Source organism: Mustela nivalis, assembly GCF_964662115.1.
Source record: "Mustela nivalis genome assembly, chromosome: 6".
Taxonomy (NCBI): domain Eukaryota; kingdom Metazoa; phylum Chordata; class Mammalia; order Carnivora; family Mustelidae; genus Mustela; species Mustela nivalis.
In genome coordinates, this window is record NC_139025.1 from 83,909,428 (window position 1) to 83,935,599 (window position 26,172).

General features: G+C 48.1%; 1 protein-coding gene across 1 annotated transcript in view; it reads right to left on the reverse strand.

Moving 5' to 3' along the window:
* The window catches only part of STARD9 (StAR related lipid transfer domain containing 9), a 129,156-nt gene that overhangs the window by 15,000 nt on the left and 87,984 nt on the right, over positions 1–26,172 (reverse strand). The window contains exons 18-26 of the mRNA XM_082735356.1: positions 25,715–25,852; positions 24,971–25,053; positions 24,732–24,835; positions 19,646–19,833; positions 18,717–19,182; positions 6,792–16,991; positions 6,432–6,605; positions 5,834–6,017; positions 5,323–5,460 (exon numbers count right to left, since the gene is read on the reverse strand). Coding sequence (XP_082591482.1) covers positions 5,323–5,460; positions 5,834–6,017; positions 6,432–6,605; positions 6,792–16,991; positions 18,717–19,182; positions 19,646–19,833; positions 24,732–24,835; positions 24,971–25,053; positions 25,715–25,852 — 11,675 coding nt within the window. The remainder of the gene's footprint in view (positions 1–5,322; positions 5,461–5,833; positions 6,018–6,431; positions 6,606–6,791; positions 16,992–18,716; positions 19,183–19,645; positions 19,834–24,731; positions 24,836–24,970; positions 25,054–25,714; positions 25,853–26,172) is intronic.

A 26,172-nucleotide genomic window follows, 5' to 3' on the forward strand; every position in this document is an offset into this window, starting at 1 on the left:
CAAACACATTCCACAAAACTACTGACCACAAGACAAGACTTAGAAATTATCACAAGAAAAATGAATTAATTTTTTTAAGGCAGAAATTAACAAATTAGGATAAAAACTCCAAAAGAAATAAAAAAAATCTCAACCAGGGATTGGCACACTTTTTCTGCAAAGGTCTAGATAGTATTTGAGGCTTTGTGGACCATTTGAGTAGGTTTCATCTACTCAGAGTTCTGCTATTAGAACATAAACATAACCACAGACAACATGTAAATAAATAGGCAAGGCTATATTCCAGTAAAACTTCATTTACCAAAATCAGATCAGGCAGAGGGCCTGGTCTGGCCAAAGAGCCTTGTTTATCAACTCCTGATCTCATCAGACCACTTTCTTTTTTTCAGAGAGAGAGCATGCGTATACTGGGGCAGGGGCGGGGAAAAGCAGAGGGAGAAAGAATCTCAAGCAAGTTCCAAGCCCAGTGTGAAGTGGATCTCATAACCCTGCGATCATGAATGAAGGTCAAATCAAGAGTTGGACGGTTATCGAACTGAGACACCAGGTTCCCCATATCAACCACATTTTATCTATCCATTCTCCCAATGATGGATTCTCAAATGGTTTCCAACTCTTTATCACTTCAAACAATGCTTTAATAAATAATTTCATACATGTACCCTCATAAACTATGCAAGCATTGCTGGACCATAAGAACTTTATAAGTCTTATAAGACTCCTATTTCCCAAAAGTCCTGCCAACATCTGACTTTCTAATTTTTGACAATTTAATAGGTATAAAGTTTCATTACTTTTTAACTATTCTGGAACATTTTATTCCTAAAAAGAAATATAACACTGATAACAAAACCTGAAACTTATTACAAAAACATAAACTACAGGGGAAAAAGTCATAAATACTGATGCAAAATCCTGAAGACATGGCAAATAGACTCTGACACCACATTAAAATAATAGAGCATATGCACAAGTACACAACGTATTAGAGGATTGATTCCAGACTGCAAGAATGGCTCAATATTATCCCATCAGATGATCATCTCCTAAGACTGAAATAACCATTCCATGTAAGAATGCTCTGTAAAATAGGAATAGATGGACACTTACTTAGTACTGCCAAAGAGATCTAACTCAGCTCAAAAACTAGCACCCAGCTTACATAGGGAAACACTAGAAGCATTCCTACTAAAGCCTGGAAGAAGACAAGGATGGTCACTGTCATCACTATGATTTTATTTGTGCTGGAAATACTAGGTAATGCACTTAGAAAAGAAAAAGAAAACACTGGTACAAAAATTAGAAAGGAAATGGGGAAGCCATCTCTACTTGCAGATTATGTGGTTTCATGCCTAAAAAAAAAATCGAAAGCAGGGCTCTACAGTATGGTAGCCACTAGCCACATGTGGTTATTGAGCATGTGAAATGTGGCTTGTGTGACTTAAGAGCAAAAGCTATGATTCTATTTTAATTAAATTTAAAATAAGGTAGCTTACCTATGATGGTGGCTACTGTATTAGTACAGATCTAGAGAACAGACCAAAAAACAATATGGACACACAAAATAAACATCAATGCCTTTCATACATACAAATAAACAACCATACAAAAGATACAAAGGCAAAACAACAGTAACAAAAATAACATAAAACACATACAGTTACAACAGTAACAACAAAAAAATAAAACACTTAGGAATAAATCTGACAAGAAATTGTGAGACATGTCAAGGAAATTTTAAACACACAAAGGTGGCTGGAACTTACTATGTCCTTGGTTAGGAAATTCTATCGCATAAGATGAGATTTCTCCCTAAATCTCAGTTTATAAATATAAATATAAATATAAATCAGTTTATAAATTTAACAAAGTCCCATTAAAAATATGAATGAGTTTTTATAAATGAACTAGTTAAGCTAATTTTAAATCTCATATAAAAAGTAAACAAGAAAAAATACTCTAGAAAAGGGCACCTGTGTGGCTCAGCCAGTTAAGTGTCTACCTTCAGTCCAGGTCATGGTCCCAGAGTCCGGGGACTAAGCCCCGCATCGGGCTCCCTGCTCAGTGGGGAGTCACTTCTCCCTCTCTCTCTGCCTGCTCCCCTCACTCGAGTTCTCTCTCACTCGCTCTGCTCTCTTTCAAGTACATAAATTTAAGGGGAAAAAGCTCAGAAAATGAAGAACCGGGGGTAAAACACATTATAAACCTTATATAAGAAAAGTTGGCATCCTAAGCTGGTAGAGATGAGCTGCCCAGAGGAACTATCAAATGTTAAAGGGACAACTTGATATCTATATATCTATATATATCTATATCTATCTATCTATATATATATATATTCATTCAAAATTAACAAAGATTTATTTTATTTTTTTTAATCAAAGATTTAAACATGAGGGACGCCTGGGTGGCTCAGTTGGTTGGACGACTGCCTTCGGCTCAGGTCATGATCCCGGAGTCCCGGGATCGAGTCCCGCATCGGGCTCCCAGCTCCGTGGGGAGTCTGCTTCTCCCTCTGACCTTTTCCTCGCTCATGCTCTCTCTCACTGTCTCTCTCTCAAATAAATAAATAAAATCCTTAAAAAAAAAAAAAAGATTTAAACATGAAAAATAAAGCCATGTGATTTCCAAAAGAAATCACAGGAGCAATTCTTTGGAACTTTCAAATGAAGAATGTGTTTCTTCTTTTTTTTTTTTTAAGGTTTTATTAAATTTGGACTTTTATTCAGGAGGTCTCAAGTAGGGTTTGCAATTCTGCATTTCTTTTTTTTTTTAATTTTTTATTTTTTATAAACATGTATTTTTATCCCCAGTGGTACAGGTCTGTGAATCACCACTCACCAAAGCACATACCCTCCCCAATGTCCATAACCCCACCCCCCTTCTCCCAACCCTCCTCCCCTCAGCAACCCTCAGTTTGTTTTGTAAGAGTAAGAGTCACTTATGGTTTGTCTCCCTCCCAATCCCATCTTGTTTCATTGATTCTTCTTCTACCCACTTAAGCCTCGATGTTGCATCACCACTTCCTCATATCAGGGAGATCATATGATAGTTGTCTTTCTCTGCTTGACTTATTTCGCTAAGCATGATACGCTCTAGTTCCATCCAAGTTGTTGCAAATGGCAAGATTTCATTTCTTTTGATGGCTGCATAGTATTCCATTGTGTATATATACATCTGAAGAATGTGTTTCTAATTATGATCAGAACATAGACAATTAAGAGAAAAACTGACAAAAACTTCTGAATGGCTCCAAACACAATAAGCAAAGTCAGAAGAGAACCAAGAACAGAGACAAATGTAACTCCTATCAGACAAAGGGCTAGATTGCCAAAAGAACTCCAGAGATTGGTAAGAAAAAAATAGAGAAATGAGTTACAGATATGAACAGATAGCTCAGCAAAAATCAAACATTTGATAACAACTTGGTGAGAGCATGGGGGTAACATGTCTCTCTTCTGTTGCTGGTGGGAGTATAAATTGGTACATCTGTGTGAGGGAAAACTTGTCAATATTAAGATCTCAAATACATATACTCTTTGAGTCCACTTCTAGGTATATTTGCACATGTACAGAATGACACATGCACAAAGTTATGGATGGCAGCACTGTTCATAACAGCAGAAGACTGAATTCAAGCCCCCTTGTGCAACAGCACTGTTGCCTCAGGGCCAGGGGACGGAGGTGTCAGTGAAGGAGGAGGACCAGGTTCTCAGGCAACGGGAACAGGTACTGCCCTATATATCTTTACAGATGTCCATATTTTTTGTCTTTTCTACCACATGAATGGTAGAAATACCATATGATAGATTATCTATGCAAAAACATGACATTTATTAACATGCAAAGAGGAAAAGGAAACACTGTATTAGCCGTTAAAAAGGATGAGTCAGCAGCAGATTTGCCAGTGTGCAGTGCTATCCAAAAGACATTCCTCAGGATGAAAAGGGACAAAGCAGGTATATACAGTATGCTGTCATTCATGTACTTTAGAAATATACACACATTCTCAAAAATAAATAAAATATATAACAAAAAATAACAAAATTTTAAAGAGAAAGAAAAATATATCTAAAAAACAAGAAAATTTACAGAAAAAGATATGCATACTCTTATAGATATTAAAACATAGAATGTCGTCCAGAATGCCTCTGGAAATATACCCCATACTGGTGTGTGACTGCTCGGGGGAGGGAAAACAGGAGACTGAAAGATGAACTTGATATCATATGTCCTTTGCTACCGTCTGAATACTATTTTTACTATGTGAAGTTTAATATAAAACAAATTTCAAATTCTATATCCCTGCCAGATCTTACCCCTAAGCTCCATATCTATATTCCCAACTGCTCTCCTCGCCTTTCTCACAGGCACTCTAAACCCAGGAAAACCAGATTGATGATGCTTCCCACAAAACCTGTTCTCCTCCAATGCTCCAAGGTACTGTTGCGATCACGGTCCCCTCAGCTGCTCAAGCCAGAAGTGTGTGTTGTTCCCAGCTCCACCCTGTCCCCTCCTCTCACAGGCAACGGGCTCCTGTATCCTGGGGATGCTCTCTGTCCACAGCACTCTCTGTGCTGGGCTTCACTGCCAGGGCTCCTGACAAGGCGATGGGCAACTCTCACTGGGCTCTATCCACAGCTGCTCTGCCCCCTTCTCCTGCAATCTCATCATCCTGCTCCCCTGCTTCAAAGCTTTACAGCAGCTTCTGGGAAGTAACATGATCACATGGATCCAAAAAGGGCCAGAATTCACAACAGTCTATGTGATCTTCCCTTTCCTGTCTCACTATTCTCCAGCCACACCAGCCTTCTATTAGTTCCTCCAACTCTTCCTCCCTCATGGCCTCACTTGCCAAGCCCTCTGCCTGGAAGACTGCGCTCCCACCCCCATCTCTCCTGACACCTGACCCCCCAGCACTAACCTCTTCTGTTAACTGCCTTTCACCCCTCCTGATCTCAGTTTAAAAGGCACCCTCTTCAGACTACCTTTGTTGACCTACCAGACTAGATCAGATCCCGTTTTATATTGGCTTAGTACCCCTTCTTCATATAACTTACTGCGATGGTGATTAAATAGGCACTAAATAAGCTGTACATGGTTTTTCTCACTGCTATATCCCTAGGGCCTAAAATACTACCTACAAAATTAACACTTGTTGGATGAACAAACAGGAAGTAAGAGACAAAACTAAAACCAAAGGCTACCTCTCATCCACAAGAAGGGCTCATGTCAGCAGCGGCCTCCAGGAGGGAGAATTTCCTGCCCCAACTCTTGCCTCCGTTCTGGCCCCTGGCTCACTGTTAGCATCTGCCTACTCACCACACTGTCTGGGGACTGAAGCTGGTCTGGCAAGGCTGTGCTGCTATTGTAGCCAGAAGTAACACCAGAGGAGAGGCTTCCATTGGAGCTGGTACACAGGGAGTTGGACGTGGCCAGGGTATGCAGCTTTTCTTCTTCCTGAGGACAGGGGGATGTCAACCAGCTTCTGGTGTAACCTACCCACTACCCCCACTCCACCCGACACCACCAGTCCTCACCTCCCCAGCACCCAGCACCTCCCACCTCAACCTGAAACCCTCAGGCCTCCCCACAAGCTTACCCCAACTAAAAACCAAAGCTGCCTCCTCCCAGCTTCTGGCCTTGGGACAGGAGCTGGTCAGAGCAGGATGACATGGAAAAAGAGTGAGCACAGCTTTGAGCTGGTACTAGGAGTCTGACACCTTCCTCCATTTACCACATCCTGACTCAGAGGCAGCTCCAGTGAAGGCTGACCCAGTCTGACATCTGCTCTAGGACTACCCCGACATCACCGGCCTGTCCCACTTCCCACCCTCAGCAGCTGGGAGATGATCTGCTGGCGGATTCTCAGCTTCTCCTGCTCAGTGCGCTCCCGTAGCCGGGCCCGGGCCCGGGCAATCTCCACCTTGGCCTCCTCGCGAGCACGCTGGTATTCTTGCAGCATCAGTGCTATGTCAGAGGCGGGGTGAGCAGACCGTGATGCCGACCCTGGGCTCCTGAGGAAAACCATAGGGTGGAGAGATGCCCTCTAACATTATGGGCAGGTGGGTGACAGCCTTGGCTTGCTCATCCCAGACCTATTCAACACCATCCTCTCTTTGCCTACAGTTTGGTTTTACAACGCATTTTGAGGCTCAGGCCTACTGTCTTACATGGTAGGTTACAGCCGCTCTGCCCACCCTCTCCCATGACCTGTCCCCTGTCCTCACCCTATGCCCTCCCACATCCTCCTCTTTCCCTTGTCCCATTCTCCCACAGTCACCTCCACCTGCCCACAGAAGCGTGGGACCCACTCCTGGAATCACTCCTGTCCAAGAAAGCTGTATCCTCCTCTCTCCAAGCCCTGCTCCCTACAGCCCTCTCACCCTACACACAACCTGCTCTCTGTGGGGTTCTGGGTCCACCCTCACCTGGTGGTCTCCACAACATCCTTCCTCAGTTGCTGCAGGTATTCTCGGCGCCTGCTGGGTAGGTCGGGGTCCCGAGTGGGGAGATCCCTGTTGGTTTGGAGGCTCCGTGTCCAGTGGAAGTTCTGAAGTCGTTCAGCCCTTTCTCTCCGGAGGGTCTCAATTGTTTGTTTTTGCCTGAGACGAAATGTGACTGATTCACTGAAACTGGCCCTGAATGCCCTTCTCCATCTTAAGATCTACCTCTGATCCCCAGAAGATTCCAGAGCTTAGCGGGGGAAAACGGTATAGCCAGCTATTAGCCTTTTCTGATTCTCCTCCAGCCCACCTCTCGCCATTGCCCGCCAGGCTGGGGGCCCTTACCGGGCATAGAGCTCCTCCCAGGTGGACCGCACAGGCTCTTCAGCAGTGAGCGCCTCCCCTGTCCCACTCTGCAGCACCTGCAGCAGGGCATCTGCCTCCCCAAAGCCGTGGTGCAGTTTTGCTTCTGTGAGTTCCATGCTGAGTGAGAGGTTCTGGGCCCCAGATTGCAGGGGGATCTGATCCCGCTGGGACGACTGAGGATCCCGGCTCTGGTCATCAGGAGGTTGTTGGGGCTTCTGTCCCTGCTCTCCAGAGCTCAGATCACATCTGATCTCCAGTGACTCCATCACACCTAGCTCCCCAGGAGAGCCATTCTGAACCCCACACCGAGGAAATTTGTTATGCACTGGGAAGTCCTTCGGGCCATGATGCTGGGGGTCAGGGGCCCTGCACACCTGGGAAGTGGGGCACAGCAGCACCTCAGACTGGCAGGCCTCAGTCGGGCCCAAAGTGGAAACCTGGAGCCCTGTTGTATCAGTAAACTCGGAGACAGGGCAGGGGCTGAGGGGCTGGAGGCCTCCCCTTGAAGATGGAAAGTCCAGACTGGGCTGTGGCTCCACTGGTAATGCTGGACCCTCACCTCCATTTTCTGTCTTGCTCTCCCATTGACTTGGCCTCCTACTGCTCACTAGGCTGTCCTCTAAGGAAGCCAGGTCCTCTGGCACAAAGCCATCAGCCAGCCTCTGACTTGTGCTCCTCAGTGAGGGTGTTGGCAGTTCTCTTTGGACCAAGGTGGTGGTCCTGGGCTGAAGCTGCTGAGGCAGTTGCCCTAAGAAACAGACTGGGAGTTTGGGGCTCTGCGGTGGGCTGCCTGGGGGGCTCATCTCAAGGAATGACCTGCCATCGCTCCTTTCTAAGGGATTCTTGCCTTCCCCACATGGAACCCCCACTTGCTGGGAGCCACCTGCCTCATCAGTGCTTTGAGAATGATTATCCACTAGAGGCCTGGAGGTGTCAAGGAGGTCTGGGCTGGAGACAAGCTCCTGGTGGCCTTCCAAAGGACATGCTGAGGGGGCTGTGAGTGACAAAGAGTCTGCGGGGAGCCCTAACCCCTGGGTGCTGGCACTAAGCGTGAGGATTGGGGAGGAGGCCCTGTCCACCAAAAACATTCCCATGGTGCCCAGCTCCTTCTTGACCTTAGGATCCCTGACAGACTCCACAGCACTGGGGCAGGGCTCTGGGGATTGGGAGCCACTGAGGCTCAGGCTACCAATAGCCAGGCAGGAGGGATCCTCTGGCTGGGAACTGGGAGGTAGGGAGTCATCAGGAGAAGCCTGAGGGCTCACAGAAGGGAGGTTCTGCCCAAAGTGAGCTTTCTGAAACCTCAAGTGGGATAACGGGGGTGCCGGAAGGCTCTGGGGCCTGCAGTGAGTGCTTTCTTCCTGAAGTTCTGAAGGCGCTGCCATTTTCCATGTCGTTTCCTCTGCCTTTGTCTTCTGAAGTATCCCTGTGACACAGCCCTGCTCTTGAGACATGGTGGGAATATCTGAGCCCAGCACTTCGAGGACCACGTTGACCTCCTGAGGGTTGGCCTCTGGGGCCTGAAGGTGCAGAGGTGGTAAGGCCAGGTCAGTTTGGATGCCCTTGTCCATGGTGGTCTGAGTACAGCCGTCTATCATAAGGGCCTGTGTCACCTCATCTGGGATCTCCCTCTTGATGTTCTGTTCCTTTTCAGCCACACCTGGCTGGGAAAGACTTCCCAACAGCTCTGAGGTGCTGTGCAGCAGTTGTGAGAGGTGGAGAGACAGATTATGCATGCTGGTCCAGGAGACCAGACCAGAGCCTGGCACTGCATTGGCTTCTGGCTGAGCAGAGAGGTCGGTGGAGCTCCAGCGGAGACTGCACCCCATGGTCTGTGTGCCCTGCTCCAAGGTGCCCATCCTGGACGGTCCCACAGGACCACCTGCCTCTGATGGACACAGCAGCGTAATCTCATCTACTGAACCTGCAGCACTCCCTTCAGCCAAGAGAGGCTCCCTCCTCAGCCAGCCTGCTTCATCAGGGGTTCCCAGGAACTGCGCTCTCTTGTCAGGACCCTTACTAGCGGTTGCTCCCTCAGGGCTCTTCAGGATGTGGAGGTTCCCCAAAGCAAATGAGGAGCCCCATACTTCCCAGGCCTCACGTGAACCCTGGGCATTTCCCACACTGTGTGGGCTCGACAGGTCCCGGGCATTGGCAGAAGTGCTGAGGTGGGAGGAGAGTGGAGAGTTCTGGTGTTCTAGGCCATTGTCCATGCTTGAACAATGGGCCATGTTTGATGGTATCAGGCTCTGGGGTGTCTGGCCAGAGGAGACATCCACTGCATTGCCAAACACATACTGCTTCCAGCCGATATGCACAGGCCCCTCTGGATAGGATAGGATGTAGGGATGGATGTCACTGGAGTCAAAGTGTAACATTCCTTTGTCTGCCTTAGAGTGCCACTTTTCTGGCCTGGCCTGGCTACCCAGTCTCTCTGGACTTTCCTTCCAGGTCTCTTCCAGGGTACTAGATGTCCAACTGGTCATGAAATCAGGGGTTGGCATGCAAGAGAGAGCTGATGACCTTGGGTAAGGAGGGGTGGCAGGTTTGGGGGGCCCGTGGTCAGCAGTGCTATTGTCCAAGTTAGATGGGGCTCTCTGACCGCAGCCCTCAGCTTTCAGAGATGTTCTCACTGCTGAATTACCTGAGAAATAGTCCCTGGTATGTGGAAACCACAATCTGTTAGGCTCCTGTGTATATTCATCTGTGGGGGAAGGAGGCTCCACACTCATGTTCAGCTCCAGAAGAGACCGGGAAGAGCTGACCACAGAGAACTGTGGTCTGAGGGAGGACCTAGAGTGTTTGGGGCCAGAGACGACTGCAATCACAGGAAGTGAGCCCCTGCTTGGGGGAGCCGGCTTCTCTGTGCCAGAGGCAGGCAGGCCAGGGCTCGGGGGTGTGGGCTGTGGGGCTTCACTTTGCTCCAAAGGCATGCTAGTTGAGTCTTTGAAGCCCGATGAGAGCTTAGACACAGAGGCCTTGGCTACACATGCCTCCTCTCTGCCTGCATCTCTAATCTGACAGCTGTCTAAGCCAACTTCATGAGAAGGCTGAGAATTCCTGCCCTGGGCAGGCTCTTTACCACAACCTGAAGCCTGATCTCTCTGCTGCTCTTCCTCCTCCCAGGGCCCATCAGCTTGCTGCCTGCAGATGTGTTTTAACTTTGCTACAAACGTGGCTTGGGGATCCAAGCCACTGTGATCTCTGGACTTAGTGGAAAGTTGTGGCTTTTCTGGAAGGCATTGGATTGCATTTCCTAAATATCCATGCTGTGGTTCCCTCAGAAGCTCACTCTCAACAGACCCTTCACTTAAATCCAGGGTGTGTGGTCTCTCAGTTGTTAAAGGTGGTTCTGGTTTGGTTTGAGACTCTTGTTTACTCTGGTCACCTCCAGAGCTGTCCAGAAACATCCTCAGTGGCTCAGACCATGTGCCTGCAGAGGAAAAGGCAGCCTCAAGCTCTGTGCTGGCTTTCTTCTCGGCATCCTTTTTCTCAGGATACTCTACCAACCTTGAGCTTCCATCAGCCACTGAGTGGCTCAGTGAATTTGCCCCAACATGAGATACAGAAGGGGAGCTGTCCCCTTGAGCCATAGATAGGACAGCAGCAGAAGTAGAAGGCTCCAGAGTGCTGCTGTCTGTTGGCCCTATTTCTCTATGAATGCCTTTGGGCTCAAGACCAGGTGCCAAGAGCACTTCAAGTTCCCCAGCATAGCTCTCTCCTCTCTCATCCATTCCACAGGCTCTGGAAGGCACTATGCAGGGTGGCTGGAGAGTTTGTGGGGCAGCCTTGGAACTCTCCTTTCCCAGGTCACCATCCCTATGACATGGTAAAGTGGAGGGTAGTGAGAAACAGGCAAGAGAAGTGACAGGTTGAGGATTGCAAGGAGTTGTTCTGCTGTCTTCCTGTCCCCCAGATGCACTAAGAGTCCTGCTGCTTTCAATGTTCCCTAAGAAGACAACACAAAAGGAAGTCTGCTGTGGGCACCTGCACTGGGCCTGCTCCTGAACTCCCCCAGGACCCAAGCTAGGTCTTTGATCTGGCAATGGAGTCAGTCTGGGATGCTCGCTGCCAGCACTGTGGGCTTCTGCCAGCCCACAACCAACATTCTCCTTCCACTTCACACACTGCTGCGAGGCAGCTTCAGCTTCTGGTGCAACACTCCTCAGGACTCTAGACAGGATGGTAGCCTGTCTGGGATTTGACTCCCCTTCTTCTAAGCCAGTGGAAGCCTCAAGGCATTTCCCGTGGTCCAGGGTATGCACTGAGAGGCTGACAGAATTCTGAACATCACAGGTCACAAGCTGACTTTCAAAATAGGTTGTTTTTCCTCCCTGTGCAGCCACTAAAAAATTACCTGAACCTCCTCCACAAGTGGTATCTAGAATTCTAGGATCTTGATGCACTGGGCTGCACTCCTGACCATCAGGGCGCACGGCCCCTGCAGTCTCCCACGGAGCTAACTGGTTTCCCCCGTGCGGAATCATGCCAGGGTCGTCATTAGGGGCCCAAGAAAAGGGAGCCACTACTTCCTCTGATATTTCCCTCCTGTCCTCCATAACTGTTGACGGAAAGCTGCCTGAGCCCACAGGATCAGAAGAGGAAGGTGTTCGGGGTGCTTTCTTCTTTTTCTCTGTGATTTCAGAACAAGAGTGACACAGAAACCGTTCACCAGTTCCCAGAAAATGTCTCAGTTCTCCAGCACAATGGCTTTTGCCTAGAGTTGGGGCTGCATGGGAAGAAGTCTGTGAGGGATGCCAGGGCCCTGTTTTAGTCTCCATGTTGGGTGGATGTTGAAAGCTGTCTGCAGGGAGGGGTGTGGCCTGAGGAACTTCCCTCTCATTAGTCAACAGATGTCCTGATGTAGCAGAGAGAGATGCCACATGAAATCCTTGTGCTTCAGCCTCATTCCCGGTCCTGTCTGACACTAACTGGTCCCTTTGTGGACACTGAGACCCACCTGGGGGCCCTGAAGAACATTCAGGTCCTAATGAAGTCTGATAGTAAGAAAGAATTTTGTCCTCAGCCCCAAAGTCATGAAGCTGCTTTCCCTGGGCCTTTGCTTGTCTGATCTCCAACATAGCATGGCCCGTGGAAGTATGAGCACAGTGCTGTGGGTGAGGCACCCTTGGCAGGGACACAGGTGCTGAGAAAGGGCCACTAGGAGAACTGAGGTCTTCAGCCTCCTTCTCTGCCTTCTGCCTCAGCTGCTGGCCTTGCCTGTTACCCTCTTCTAAGACGCAGTGGGCCTTCTGTTCAAATGGGCTAGAGACCCTATTCAGGGAACTGGTTCTTTCTGTTTCTCTTTGTACAGCTTCCTCAGCTTCAGAAACAAAACCCTCTCTGGGACTCAAACCCATTGAGATGCTTCTGAGGTCCTCTCCTTGGTCTTGGGTAATTGCTGATCTGTGGCCCTCTGCCAGCAGGGGAATGCTCTCTGATACATGGGATTGACCATGAGATTCCATGGCTGTGGATGTCACAGACCCACACCAAGCAGAGTGTACCAAGGAGGAGCCCCCTCTAACATTTCCCTGGGGACTGTGGCTTTGGAGCTCTCCACTCAGATTCTGACACCCTGCTCCAGTTACCAAGGCACTGTCAGGCATTTTCAACATTGTGGGATCCAGCACATAGTCAACTGAAGAGATGTTTACAGTATCACGTGCATGAAGACAGTCTCTTGGCAGCCTTGGACAATTCAAGGACAAGGTACTGCTCAGGTCTCCATGAGGAACTGCAGAGGAGTCTCGCTGACTCAGCAATGGGCCAATCTCCTGGCTGGAAGATATACCCATACAATGCCAGCTTGGGCTACAAAGTTTCTGAGTTGACAAGATCACTGTGTTTTCCTCCTGTAGGCTCCCTCCACTTCGCACAGCCATCTCCTCAACTCTGCCTTGAACTTTGGGTTCCTCTTGCTTACAACTACTTATACATTTGGCAACTTGGCTTTCCCAAAAACTTTCCACAGCTTCCAGTTCCTCAAGACTTCCCAAGCCACAGGGCTGTCCTCTGGAGCTTGAAGATGCATTCCCTGCTTTGGCCTCCTTCTTAGAAGACATCTTGGGGCTCAGTTGCAATGGCAGAGCACCAGCCAATGCCTTGGTTCTTGGATCAGCACAAATGCCTGCGAACACTCTACCAGCTGTACATGTCCCTACATCACCAAATGTGTCCCGGGAGGGTGTGTCTAATACAGTTAGGAGAGTGTGCTCTTTCGCAAACTTGTCTTCTACACATTCTCTTGACTTGAAGGGGTACAAGGTGGTTTTCTCGACCCAGGGACCTTTCCCAATGCTACTGTTAACCTCCATTTCTCCAGCTGTGTTATCCCTAAAGGTAACATCATCTCTCTGTTTTGGAGATGGTTGACCCTTCAAAAACATGTGGTTTCCAAAGCTGCCTGGCCTCAGGTCATAGTCAGCCATCTCCTGGTCCCTCCGGTCCTGGAACACAAACTCTTTTTTGACTCCCGGTGAGTGAGAAGCATTTGGCTTGTTATTCTGCTTGGATTCAATTTCCAAGATGCCACTTTCCAGCTGCATTACACTCCTGATTAGCCTGGCCATTTCATCAGCATTGGTGACTCTTCTATTTTGTTTCTTTCCAGAAGGTTCTTCTTTAGGGCTTAACATTACTTGTGACCTTCCAGGGCCCTTACATTCACTCAGGTTTTTTTCCTGAGAGCATGTAACTGACTGGAATCTTTCATATGTAGACTCTGTCTGTGGAAGCTTAAACTCTTTTGAGTGGCCTTTGGAATAGAGAGCTTTCCCAAGAAGCCCAGATTCATTCTTCGTCTCAGCCTTGTGAGCTAGACTCTCATCTGGGGCCATCATGTTTGGGCTACTTACTCTATGATGTACTGATCTGGACTGCAAAGAAATAGCAGTTTCCCCCAGCATGTCCTTGTCAAGGGCTAAATTGATGGTTTCATAGATGAAATCGGACCTGGCCCCAGAAGGAAACTGTCTGTTCATATCAAAGGCCTGAGTCTGCCTTAGGACTACATCATGATCCTGCTCTTCTTCCTCATCTGCCTCAGACTCACAAATAAGGAGAGGCTTCCTAGACCTAGAACGGCTTGAGCAAACATTGCAGTAGGACTGTACAGTGGCCTTTTCTCCCTCCTTGTGCTCTGAAAGGCTGTGCTCATTTAAAATTCCAACTTGATTTTCAAATTCACATACTCCTGTGCTAGTAGATGAAAGAAAATGTCTGTTCTGAGCAACAAAAAAATAAACTGAATTATGGCTTTCTTCTTCAATATTTCCAGGGCCCTGCCCTCTTTCTCTGCTAACTTCCTTGGTGTTCAGATCAAATGGCCTCCCTGTTGTAACCTGCTGAGATGAGGCAATCTTGGAATTCTGGTTTTGTAATAGCACTGGCCAATTATTCTTCAAATAAATATTTTGGAGAACCTGATGGTCATGACCAAAGCCCCAGGCTTCTCTTGGGGGTGGGGAAGGCACTCTTGATTCTCTGCAAGCCGGGATCTCTAAGGCAGTTTCTGTCAGGGCATCCCGGCTTTTGGTCACATAGAATGTCTCCAAGGGAGGTGGCTTTAAGGAAGACAGGAATGGATTCCAGGTGGCAGAGTGAGGGTACCGCTTTGGACCTGACGCAAATGAAATGCTTGGGTGTCTTCCAACCACTTCCCTGGAGCTCTCCTGATAGTCTACCTTCTCTTCCTGAAGGCATGGGTAGCCACTGGGACTGAACTGCCCCTCCTGGCCTGCACTATTCTCCCTAAGAGAACCCCAGCCCTGGGGCAAGTGGTTTTTAGTGGCTATGGAGACATGACCATGACAAGGGCTCCTCTGGAAAAAGTATTCATCAGAGGAAGTGATCAGTTGAGGTTTCCCACTACTGTGAGAAGACTCTTCCAAGTTGTTCTGCTTGGCTTCACATGCTTCAGTCATAGAGTTTGATATCTTGTTTCCTGCAAAGACTGGTGCATTTGTAATTCCAGAAGTCAATGATTCTACATCAGCTGAGTAAGTTCCACTATGACTCACCTCTTTCTCTCTAGTTATAAAGGAATCTGAAGTCCCTTTTAACTCAGCACTCAAACTGTCCTGTTCTTTCTCTGCTCTCAAACATCTAATTTTGGATAAATGGATAGGAAGGTTGTTGAAATCCAGACTACTTGATACCCCAGAACCAACTGGCAATAGAGTATCTGTTTCTTTGCCAGAAGCTTGGGTCAAGGAGACAGAGTCTTCTTCGAGGGAGGAGAAAGCTGGCCTGGATTCTCTAACAGCCTCCAACACAGGATGGGACAGTTCAAGGAGGTACTTTTGCTGAAGGGCAGCCCAGTCCCTCTCCTGGGCGCTGCCTACATGAGTGAATGAGGCCACAGAGGCAGCCAAAATGCTTGGCACACTGGACTTGTTGGATACTTCAGGGTTGGCCTCCTGGCCTGTGTCAGAGATACCTTTGGTCCGAAAGATGCCAGCAACTCGTGGCTGAAGAAGCCTGTAAGACCCCCAGAGTGACAGCCTAGAAGTATCAGAAGCAGGGATTGCGTACACGCTGCTTACATGGCCGGGCAGCTCAGCACCACCTAGGGGCAGTTTGGAGCTGTAGGGCAGGAGTGTTTCTGCCCCTTGTGGCTTTAGTTCTTCCATATTTTGCCAATGTCCAGGCTTCTTCCATCCACAGGGCTGAGATTCCTGGACCTCAGGACTTGGACATAAAGAACCCACTATTCCTGAGGGGCTGCTGGAATTGATCTTAGAGTCACAGGAAAACCAGGAATCCATGGACAACAGAGGGCTCCCTCTTGAAAGCTGCAGGCCTTGGAGTACATTTGCCTGTTCAGGGGAGCTTGCCTCCATCTCTGACTCCGGTTGCTCACAGCGGGGCTGGGGCGGGGGCCCAAGGTAAAATGAACTGCTCGCTGGCAGGATGGCATCCAGCCTGGCTTCTGTTCCATGGTGGATGGGACCAAGGTTGTACATTGCCTCCTGGTGTGCTGTGGGCAGACTGGAGGTCTGTAGGTGCCAAAAAGTCTCTGTGGGCATCTCATCCGCTGAACTAAAGAAAGGCTCCTCTTGCTGATCTTCCCTCAGTTCCTCCTGGGCATCAAGCAAGCTATCCAGGGAAAAGCTCCTTTGAGTTTGGGTGAATAGTCCACTGTTTGAGGATGCGGTGAAGCCCCTCACAGAGGCTCTCACTCTGACCCTACGGTGGCCATGGCCATTGGGAAGATAACTACTCCTTGGGCTGTCTGGTGGGCTCTCATACCCCTTCTCAGCCAGTGAGTCCTCAGATATTTGGCCATCCTCACTTTCGGAGTTCTCTGGCTCTGGGAGATCCTGTTCTTTCTCCTGGGGGTCCTCTGGCTTTAGCGGTTTCATTAGGGCTTTGGTGTAGACACAAGAGAGAGAATCCACAGAGTAACTGCTATCTGCATCAGATAAATCACCATCTTTCTCTCTTATGTGGTCCACGCTTGGGCTGAAATCTGTGAGTGAGGATGTGGAGTCTGGATCTCCCACAATGTGTTGCCCCTTCAAAGGGCTGCCAGGAAGCAAAAAGGAGGACTTTTTGGCAATGTCTTTGACCATAACCCTCTGCTGCTTTTTGGATGCCCTGGTTGGAGGTGGTGGTTTGGATTCCACCCAGAAAGTCTTGGCTGCCTTTCCATGCCCAGATGCCTGTTTGGGTCCACGGGGACATGAGGAAATGCAACAGGCTCCCTTATAAGTCTTGTGGGTCCCAAGGTTCCCTTCTTTTCGCCACCTTGCTTGTGTGTGGTCAGGGTCTGCTGGTTCCCTACCCCTCCTGGTACAGGTGTAAGGGGTGAGTGCATCTGGCTCATCCCTTGGCTTTAGCTTGTAGGCTGAATGATCCAGAGATGTTAGGCTCTGGGACACCATCCAACAGGGCTGCTTACCCACTCTTTCCATTTCCTGGATGCTGGTAGATTCAGAACTCACAGTGAGGGCGGTGCCTGACGCTGAGGTTCCTTTCCTTGCCAAGGCCCCTTTAGCAATGCAGAGATGCCCCTTGCCTGAGGAATAGAGGGCATTCTTACTGAGGTATCCTGTCCTTGGAGGGTAAGAAGCAGCCTGGGGCAAATATTCTTCTGATGGAATTTTTTCTGATATTTGGTCAGTAGGATCAGGCATAGGAGGTAACACGGTGGAGGGGTCCCGATTCAGGAAAATACTGTGGAGAAAGGAAAGCCCGTTCAGAAAATAAAAGGTCCCTATTTCCTACTCACAGAGGGAATATAAAGTCCCATTTAGTTTGCTCTACAAGAGGTTAACGACTAGGCCAATGTCACTGTCCCCTCTAGCCTTTGAGGTCAGAGAAAAGCTCTACAGGTACAAAAAGCACCTGTGGACTACAGTCTTGGCTTCAAAGAGGCCTAGCTATACTCTGTCACTCAAATTCTTTATCTTATAAAAGGACTGAACCAAATCTGAATCTAATCATGCCTTTAGGGAAAACTTCCATTAATAGGCAATATGAGGAACAGAGGAATAATCTAAATGATACTGCAAGGAATCAAACAGGCAAATCTATGAAGTGGCATATTCTACAGAACTGATCCACTTTTAACAAAGCAATGATATGAAGAAATAAAAATGAAACCAAAAGAATTATAAGGAACTTAAAAGGTCCCATGCAGTATATGAACCCTACTTGTATCTTAATTTGAACAACTGTAAATATTTTTGAGGAAATCAGAGAAATTGGATATGGCCCAGGTTTTAGATTATATTGAATAACTGATCTTAATTTGTTAGGTGAACAATGACAATGTGATTATAAGAAAAGTCCTTGTTTTTTAGAAATCACACGATGTCTACAAGTTGCTTTAAAAATACTTCATCAGGGGCACCTGGGTGGCTCATTGGGTTAAGCCTCAGCTCGGGTCATGATCTCAGGGTCCTGGGATCGAGCCCTGCATCAGGCTCTCTGTTCAGCAAGGAGCCTGCTTCCCTCCCTCTCTCCTTGCCTCTCTGCCTACTTGTGTTCTCTCTCTCTCTCTCTGTGTCAAATAAATAAAATCTTTAGAAAAAATACTTCATCAGAAAAAGAAAGGAAAGGAAATTAATGCAAGCATGGTAAATCTTGCTAATTGCTAAATGTGGGAGACAGGCATACTATCCTCTCAACTTAGTTTATGTTTGAAAAATTTTAATAAAAAGGCAGAAAAAAACCCCACAAAACCTGCCTAGTACTTGCCTAGTACTCTGAAGACCAGAAAGGTGAGCAAACAGAACCAACAGACATGAACTATAAACATACTATGGGCAAGACCCCAGCTGGGCCTGGAGGATATAAAGAAGTAGACACAGTCCCCTGCTCCATCATCACCTTGACCGAATTCAAGGAGTAAAGGAGAAAAAAAAGGAAGATCCCAAATTGGACCCAAGAGTCAGCAAGATAGCCTTCCACTTGCTTACCAGTTGGAAGGTAGGGTCAGGGAGCTTACTTTGGGTGGCAGGACGGGTGGGAGGGAGAAGAAAGAAGCATGTAGGAACCGAGTCTGGTGTGAGGAGACATGAGATGAAGGGGGTGGCAGAACAAACACAAAGAGATGTACGTGGATAGCCAGGGTCTAAAGAGCAGGTGAAAAACGAGGCTGAGATTCTTACTTGGAAGATATCACCAAAGCAGCAAGAGTTGCCACTCAGATTAGGAGAAGGTAAAAGCCTGAGTCTTAGATCTCACCTAAGAGAAAGAAGAGTAGTCAAAAGAGGGAAAAGGTAGGGGGAAAAAAAAAAAAAAAAAGAGGTGGGAAAAGTGGTGGGGAAGAGAGGAGTAGGCAAATCTTTCCATTTCAGACTGAGAAACTGAGGCCCTGGGAAGTAAAGAACACCTCCTGAGCAACAAGGCTGTAAACCTCGGTCAATGATCTCAGGAGACCACTGTTGGCTGTACCTGTGTAGGTGGGGAAAGTACAGGCTGCAGAGCCTTCGGAGGCTCAAAGAACTGCAACCTGTCCGTCTGCTTCCACGTTGAGGCCCTGGTACCATGGCATCAGTGCTGGGTACCCGGTGTGGGGGCTTTTGGGTGCAGTCATCCTGGATCCAGCACAATGCCGTGGGCCGCTCCAGTCCCTTCTGGGCCTCCAGCAGCCTCTGCTTGCTGATGATTCTCTCTAGCTGGAAGGAGGCCTTTCTTCGCCGGATGTCCCGCCGTGCTGCCCGAAGTACTTTCCGGCACCCAAATTGCAGTCGCACCTCCCTCTTCTGGCTTCGGACCAGTGGGGATAGTGGAGTCTCAGGATCTGCCTGAAGCCAAGCACCAGGTGGCACACAGGCCTCGAGTTCTTTCTCTGCCACGTGGTCTTGCTGCTGCTGCAAGCCAGCTAGCCAAGTTTCTTCTCTGAAGAGCCACTCCTGCTCTGGGAACCAAAGACACCTGTGAGAGAAAGTCAGCACCTCCCTCCCTGCCTGTGCAGCCTAGACTCAGACAATTCTGGCTGTGGCTGGACATTAATGGAGGCAAAATGCTGGCCAGGCACCCAGCACTTGAGAGCTACCCAGCCCCCTTACCACAGGGCTAGGGAAGGAAGCCCCCAGGCCTTAGCACATGCTGGCGCAGGCAGCAAAGCATGGATAAATGTGCATGTGAGGAGAGAGCAGGGGGACCATCACTCTGAGGGGCAGTAAGGAAGCTAGCTTCCTTATTCTTGCTTCTAGCCCCTCATAAGAGCCTCTGGTTTCTAAAAGAGGGGAGAGAACACCTAATACCAAAGATTCCATCATATCACAAAGAAAACAAAGGAGAGAATACAGAAGGATGTGGAAGCATGAAAATGAAGAGATGAGAAGGTGAAGCAGACATGGTGAGCAGTGGGCACCTACTGTCTTTAATTTGCCGGCTGATGTGCGCCTGGTCCAACTCCAGATCCTGCTTGGCTCTAATCTGTCCTGCTAGGATTCGCTGCCTCAAATCCCCCACGTAGTGCTGCTGCTGAATCTGGGCCCTGTGGGGCGCCTCTCCAGCCCTCTGTGGCTGGTGGTCCTCGTCACTCTGCTCTTCCAGCACTCTCCTATCACAGAGGGGCCGGGGTTACCCAAGTGAAATGCAAACCCAGTTCAGGACAAACCAGTGGCAGTCTAAGCCTTCCTGAGAGCCCTGAATTCAACAGAGCAGAGAGGGCTTTGAACTTCTGGCAACTTGGGACACACAGGCATGCTGTCACAGGCAGTTCATGATGTCACAGTGCAGGAGGTGAGAATGGTCCTTAGACTAGCATATTCTTAGACTGTGAGTTGACCAGAAACACAGGTTCATTCTGGTTATGGAAAATGACCAGGAAAGTAAAGCAGCTTTAAAAAACACAAACATTTTAATTAAATCAAGAATCTTTGTCCTTTAAAAAAAGAATTAAAAACTTAAAACCTGCTGGAAACAGAGTAGAACAGAAGCTCCAACAAACACTGTGGGAACACAAAGTCTCCTACATGTTCAGAGATTGTGACTCTATCTCCATTTTATGAAACAGAAACCCTCTGTGAGCTGGGAGTAGGAGACAGCCAATACAGAGAAGAGAGAATTTATATGTACACCACACCTGTGTGTGTGGCTGGAGACCCGGAGGAGAGCTGGTCTTCACTCGAGGGCAGTTCTCAGTGAATGAGCCCAAGAATAGGGTTCAAGAGTTTTAGACTTCTATCATGACTTTCAGAGATACACACTGAAATACTTACTGGTGAAACAGTCTGGGATTTATTTAGACCCAGCTGGGGGAGAACAGGGGAGAGTGGAAAGGGAGTGAGTGAGGATATAAATGAAACAAGATTAGCCATGCTTTGATGACTGGTTGTGTATTTGGAATTGTCCAGAATACAAAGTTTGAAAAGAATTCTAGATTGCAGTCATGCTTTATACTGCAGGTTCCTGTGTGGCCATGGATGAGATACAGTCTTCCTCTGAAGACTGACAGCTTCTACCTGTATGGCTTTTCCCTTGGTCACACATGGCCTCTTTTGCAAGGACCTCACAGCAGGGTCTCTCCATCTCTGTCATTTGGGTTTCTAAAGGAGTCAACTGCATGGGCCTTCTGGGTTGTAGAAATAGGGTGTGACTGGAAGGGATTGGGTTGTAGGAGTAGGGGGTGTCGTGGGCTAACAAAAAAGACCCAATCTGCTCTCCTTTCACCAGCCCTTAGCCTTCATTCCAGTCCCAGGATGCCAAGCCTCTTCAAGGCCCACTTAATGACTTGACACTAGATAGTCTGAGCCGTAGTACTCTAGGGGGTTCATTTACCTGGCTTACATTTACTACTTTGTAGAACAGAATGAAATCACAGAGGTGTATCAAAGCAGAGGTCCATAAACAATAGCCTGTGAGCCAAATGTGGTCCACTGCCTGTTTTTGTAAATAAACTGTTACTGGAAAATTCATTCACTTATGTACTATCTAGGCTGCTTGAGTAGCTGCACACAAATTTATGGCCCACAAATACTAAAATACTATCTAGCCCTTTACAGAAAGTTTGCTGCCTCTGTTGTAGAAGAGATTGTGATTTTTTAATACAGCCTTCAGAGGAGAGTGAAGGATAAATGGGGGAGGGGCAGAGTATGGGTAGGAGGTAGCAATCTCTTCCCTGGGAAGGAGGCTATGAGGTGACTCAATCTACAATGGGTCCAAGGACGTGGGATAGGCCCAGATATTGAGTATGCTCTGGGGAAAACTGGTGCTGACTGCTGTGGCCAAAAGGCCAAATACACACACTGGAATGTACAGAAAAGAGGAAAGGCACCCTTTGTCACATGTGAGGCAAAAGACTAGGGACAGCAATTAGGACGAAAACCAGTTAACACCAAACAGTTAGAAAAGGCTGCTGATGGGAAACATTTTGTACATGCATTACTGCTCCAAATTTTGTCTGACCACAGATATGGCTGAATTACAAACATGACCATTAAAGACTCTTAGAAGAACCCAGCTAAAGCTCAGAACATCAGATGCAAAGAGCAGGAAGGGCATCTTTATTTTTAATTCCCAGATGGTATTCACAACTTCCTCCTCTCCCTGTCTCCCAAATCCTCATATTCACAATTTGCTTCTCCAGAGTAGACAACTCCCTCTACCCCTCCCCCAACAGCTAGCCAGTCACCTTCTGCAGACCCAGTGCAGCTTGCTTCCCAGCACCAACAAGACCTGCAAGGGGAAGCTGTTTGGAATGAGCACCAGAGACACAGCACATTCACCCGAGATGCCACACGCCAATAGACTGAAAAACGGCTCCTCAGCTAAGCACATCAGTCAGATGTGCTTTTCCACCCAGAAAACAGGTGGAAAAAAAAAATACCAACCTCATGTTACACATCTGGGTAGATTATTACTGGCGAGTCTTCAGTTACCTGCCAGCCAAGGACCTTTATCAGATGACTGCCCTTCATCTTGGGTGGCTCCAGCATCTCCCTGCTGCTTGCTGGACTCCACCACATCCTCCCGAACCTTCTCTCCCAGCCCTCCCAGCTGCTTCGAGGCCTGACAGCTTCTGCAGCAGTGTGTACTCACTGAGGTGGCAGTGGCAGTAGCAACAGGGTCTCCCAGGCTCTAAGCACTTATCGTCAAGCCCCCCAAATTCCAAAGGGGAAAATGCAACAGTTTTCAAGGACAAACTCCTCTCTGGTCTACATCACTACTGCAAAGGGAAAAAAGAGGCAGGCTGGCCAATCTCCTCTGGCTCTGGAGTTGGCTCCAGCTTTGCAGGCTCTCCATGAGTGCTCCTCAAGAGAGAAAAATGAGGGAAGAAAATTCTAGGACAAAGAGAGGCTTTAGAGCCCACCCCACCGGAAAAGATGAGACTCTCATGGAGACAGTCACGAACCGAGTCTGGGAGCCCAGCTGACAACATACAGTTTTCTCCTCTCTCCTGGGTTCTCTCCACCAGGGCTTGACACACAGATGCTAGCTACTGGAGCTGCGTAGGACCGCAGGCTCCTGGAGCTGGTGCTAAAGACTGGAGGCAGCGAGTGGGAGAGGCCTGAATTCTCCAATCTCTCTCTGTCCTCTCCAAATGAAAGGGTGCATTCTTGGTGTTGCTGAAAGGTCATGTCAGTGCCCATGGGCTATAGAGCTGAAAAGACTTTAAAAAGGCAGTGTTCTCTAGAGTGGATGGGTCAGTTGGGACAAGGTGGGAGGCATGAAAATGAAAGGGAGGCTGTGTACCTGGACAGCTCTACACAGGGGCCTCTAGCCATAGGGCTGGCAGCATCAGGTAGCAGGCAAAGCACTCTGTGTGTACTTGCTCTTTCAAAACCTATCACACAGATCTCTTGGAGACAGATGGTGGTATCCTTACTTAGGGTGAGCCAACAGACTTGGAGACTCAGTAACTTGCCCAGAGCCACAGAGTTTTTATTTCAGAAAATCAGGACATCAGGCTGCCTGGGTGGCTCAGTCAGCTGGGCGACTACCTTCAGCTCAGGTCATGATCCCGGGGTCCTGGGATCAAACCCCATGTCAGGCTCCATGCTCAGCGGGGACCCTGCTTCTCCCTCTCCCTCTGCCTGCTACTCTGCCTGTTTGTGTTCTCTGTCTGTCATATAAATAAGTAAAATTTCTTCAAAAAGAAAGAAAGAAAGAAAGAAATTCAGGATGTGATGCAGCTTTATCCAACTCCAATGCGACTTTTCAATACCACAGCTCGTTAACTTGCAGAGCTGTTCCCTATATACCTGTGAACTCTGGGAAAGACAGAGCTCCAGTGTATCTTCCCAGCAGAAACCTGACCTAAGACAAGGCCTCCTTTCATGACTGTACTCTGACAAAACAAAAGCTCCACCTGCCCCTTAATCCACCTTGGCCTTGATACACTCCAGTTGTGTCACCTCTCCCAGCTTCCCTGTCACCCCACAGAGTCCTCTGTCATACAATACTGGGGCAATCTTGCCTTCAACTCTGCCTCATCCTTTGGTCCTTAGCAGCCCACATGTGAGGACTTGCCTGCTGTTTATGCTCTCTGCATCACAGCACTTCTGCTCCTATGTCTAATGTCCCTCACCACCAAGGTCAGACCCAAGACTGTCGTTAGCTGCCAGCAAATACTCCTGGCCTGAGAACAGAGCAGCTATATCTCTCGAAGGCACCAGGGGAAAGGGCCATCAGAACCCCCCAGAGCTCCATGTTCATGATGCTGGGCAGCCTCCTGATACCAGTGGTCTCACAGACACTGAGTCTCCTGCTGGCATTTTCTATAGAACGTCCCCAGGTCAGAGACTACTTTGACTTACAGGAAAGATACCCTTTTCCCAGTATCTGACTTATGAGACATGTAGATCTGGGAAGGGCATTCTATGTAGAATGGATCAATGACTATGAAGAAGAAAAGTGGTTGCCACCAATCACATAGAAAATTCTGACTCCAAGCTTCCATGGTCACAATGCAGGCGAAGTGGGTTTGAGAGGGTAGAGTCCTGAGATATTTGCACATTGTTCCAGGGGTTTCTGACCCTCTTATGTGTAGTTCGGGACCCTTGGTATTGAGGGAAAAAAAGGATTCTGAGTCCCACACTTCCTTTAAACGCCTAGAGGAAGCCATAGTCCTGGAAGTTGACACATGCTATGAGCTCACAGGCAGTCCAGAATTTAAAGGGGAACACAGGGAGGTAAGTTCAGAAGCAGTTTCAAAGATACGTGTGAACAAGTCACATTCAAATCCTGACCGAAGAAAGCAGCCATAGTAAATATCAAATGATATACTCCTTCCAGTGATGAAGAAAGTTACAATACTGAACAGGAAATGAATGAGGGCCAAGACTGCTTCCTTGCCAAAAACAAGCTAAGCAGCTAGCTCGGTTCCCCTCAGTCACTTGTGCAGGCCTCACTCAGAGCTTGGCTACTACACTCACCTCCCTTATCCAGCTCCATGTTGTAAGAGACCAAGAAGTAAGAACAGTAGGTTCCACAGTGGAAGGAGCACATGTTTCTCACCTTTTCTTCCAAAGCAAAGGGCAGAGACCCAACCGGGAGGCGGTGACATCTCCATCCAAGTCCAACCATTCCAAAGAGCCACTGCCACCGAGAGCCTCTCCGACCTGGGAACAAGGAAGAAAGCGGTGAGGCTGCTGTCACCACCCCCAACTCAAGAGAATGAGACAAAGCTCAACCTTGTCCCTCAAAAAGGAGAAGCAGGGAGGCTGGCAGCCAACTTGAAATCGCAGCACACTCACCTGCCTTCTCTGCCGCAGGACAGCAGCTTCTGCAGGGTGGTTGAATCGGAACTTCTGTGCTTTCCCCAGGGTTATGACTGCTCCTGTGACAGAGACAGGTAAGAATTAACCAACAGCTCACATTCTGAGTGTGTATTACAAGTAGGGAGCCCTTTGGGAAGACAAAATCCTGCCCTCAACAAGTGGATAACTTAGGTCTGAGTCAGTTAGAGTCACTGGATATTGCACAGCATACGTACTGAATTAACAAAATGAAGAGGAAGAGTTCTGCTACTCCAACGGAAAGCAAAATGAGTTCCTGGTGGAATAGTGAGGGAATGCTTAACATTAGATTAACAACAGTAGCAATAGTAATAGAGTAACAATAGTAGTAATAGTAATAATGATAATGAGAATTCACTGGGTGCCAAGAACACTGTGAAGAACATCACATGAATTAGCTCATTCCATCCTCACAATAATCCTCTTACAGCTGTTTTACAGATGAGCAAACTGAGGTTCCAAAACTTTCCCAAAAACACAGTTACAAATTTCATACAGTCCTTCTCCTCCCTGACAGCCTGGAATTCAGGCTTCTTTGTTTATGGGAAGAGGATGGTATTAGGAAACCTTCACATCTCTCAGTGCAGAGGCTGGGTTTCCCGTCTTTAAAGTCTGCTTCCCTGGGCTCTCTGGGTTTGGCCCATGAAAAAGGTGGGAGTCCATCCCTCATCCTGGCATAAATAGAGTTATAAGCAGTTTTACCTTGGGTTAATCGACAGGAGGCAGTGACCTCCCGGCCATTGACTGTGCAGCGGGCCCCCCGGGCAGGTCGCAGAATGACTACCCCACAGGCACTGGTGATAGTGCAGTGGTCTCTCTCAATCCATTGCCCCTGTAGGACTATACAAGAGATGGGGGTCAATGGGGTGGGAGACAACCCAGGGAAACACCCCTTCTATTAAATCAGAATCGACACCTGGAAGATCTTACATTATGGTAAGAGAGGAAGAGCCACCACCTGAAACCACCCAGACCTGGATCCTCCCACCATGTGGGTCTCCTCCTATCATGTCCCTGACCCACAACAACAACACTGAAGCAAAACAGGAACAGCCCCTTGATCTTCAAAGATTCCTCCTCTCAGGTTCCTCTAAAGAGACAGTTCAGGCATGAGTCATGAGTACCTGCCACAGAGTCAGACCCAAATGTTCTATCACTTA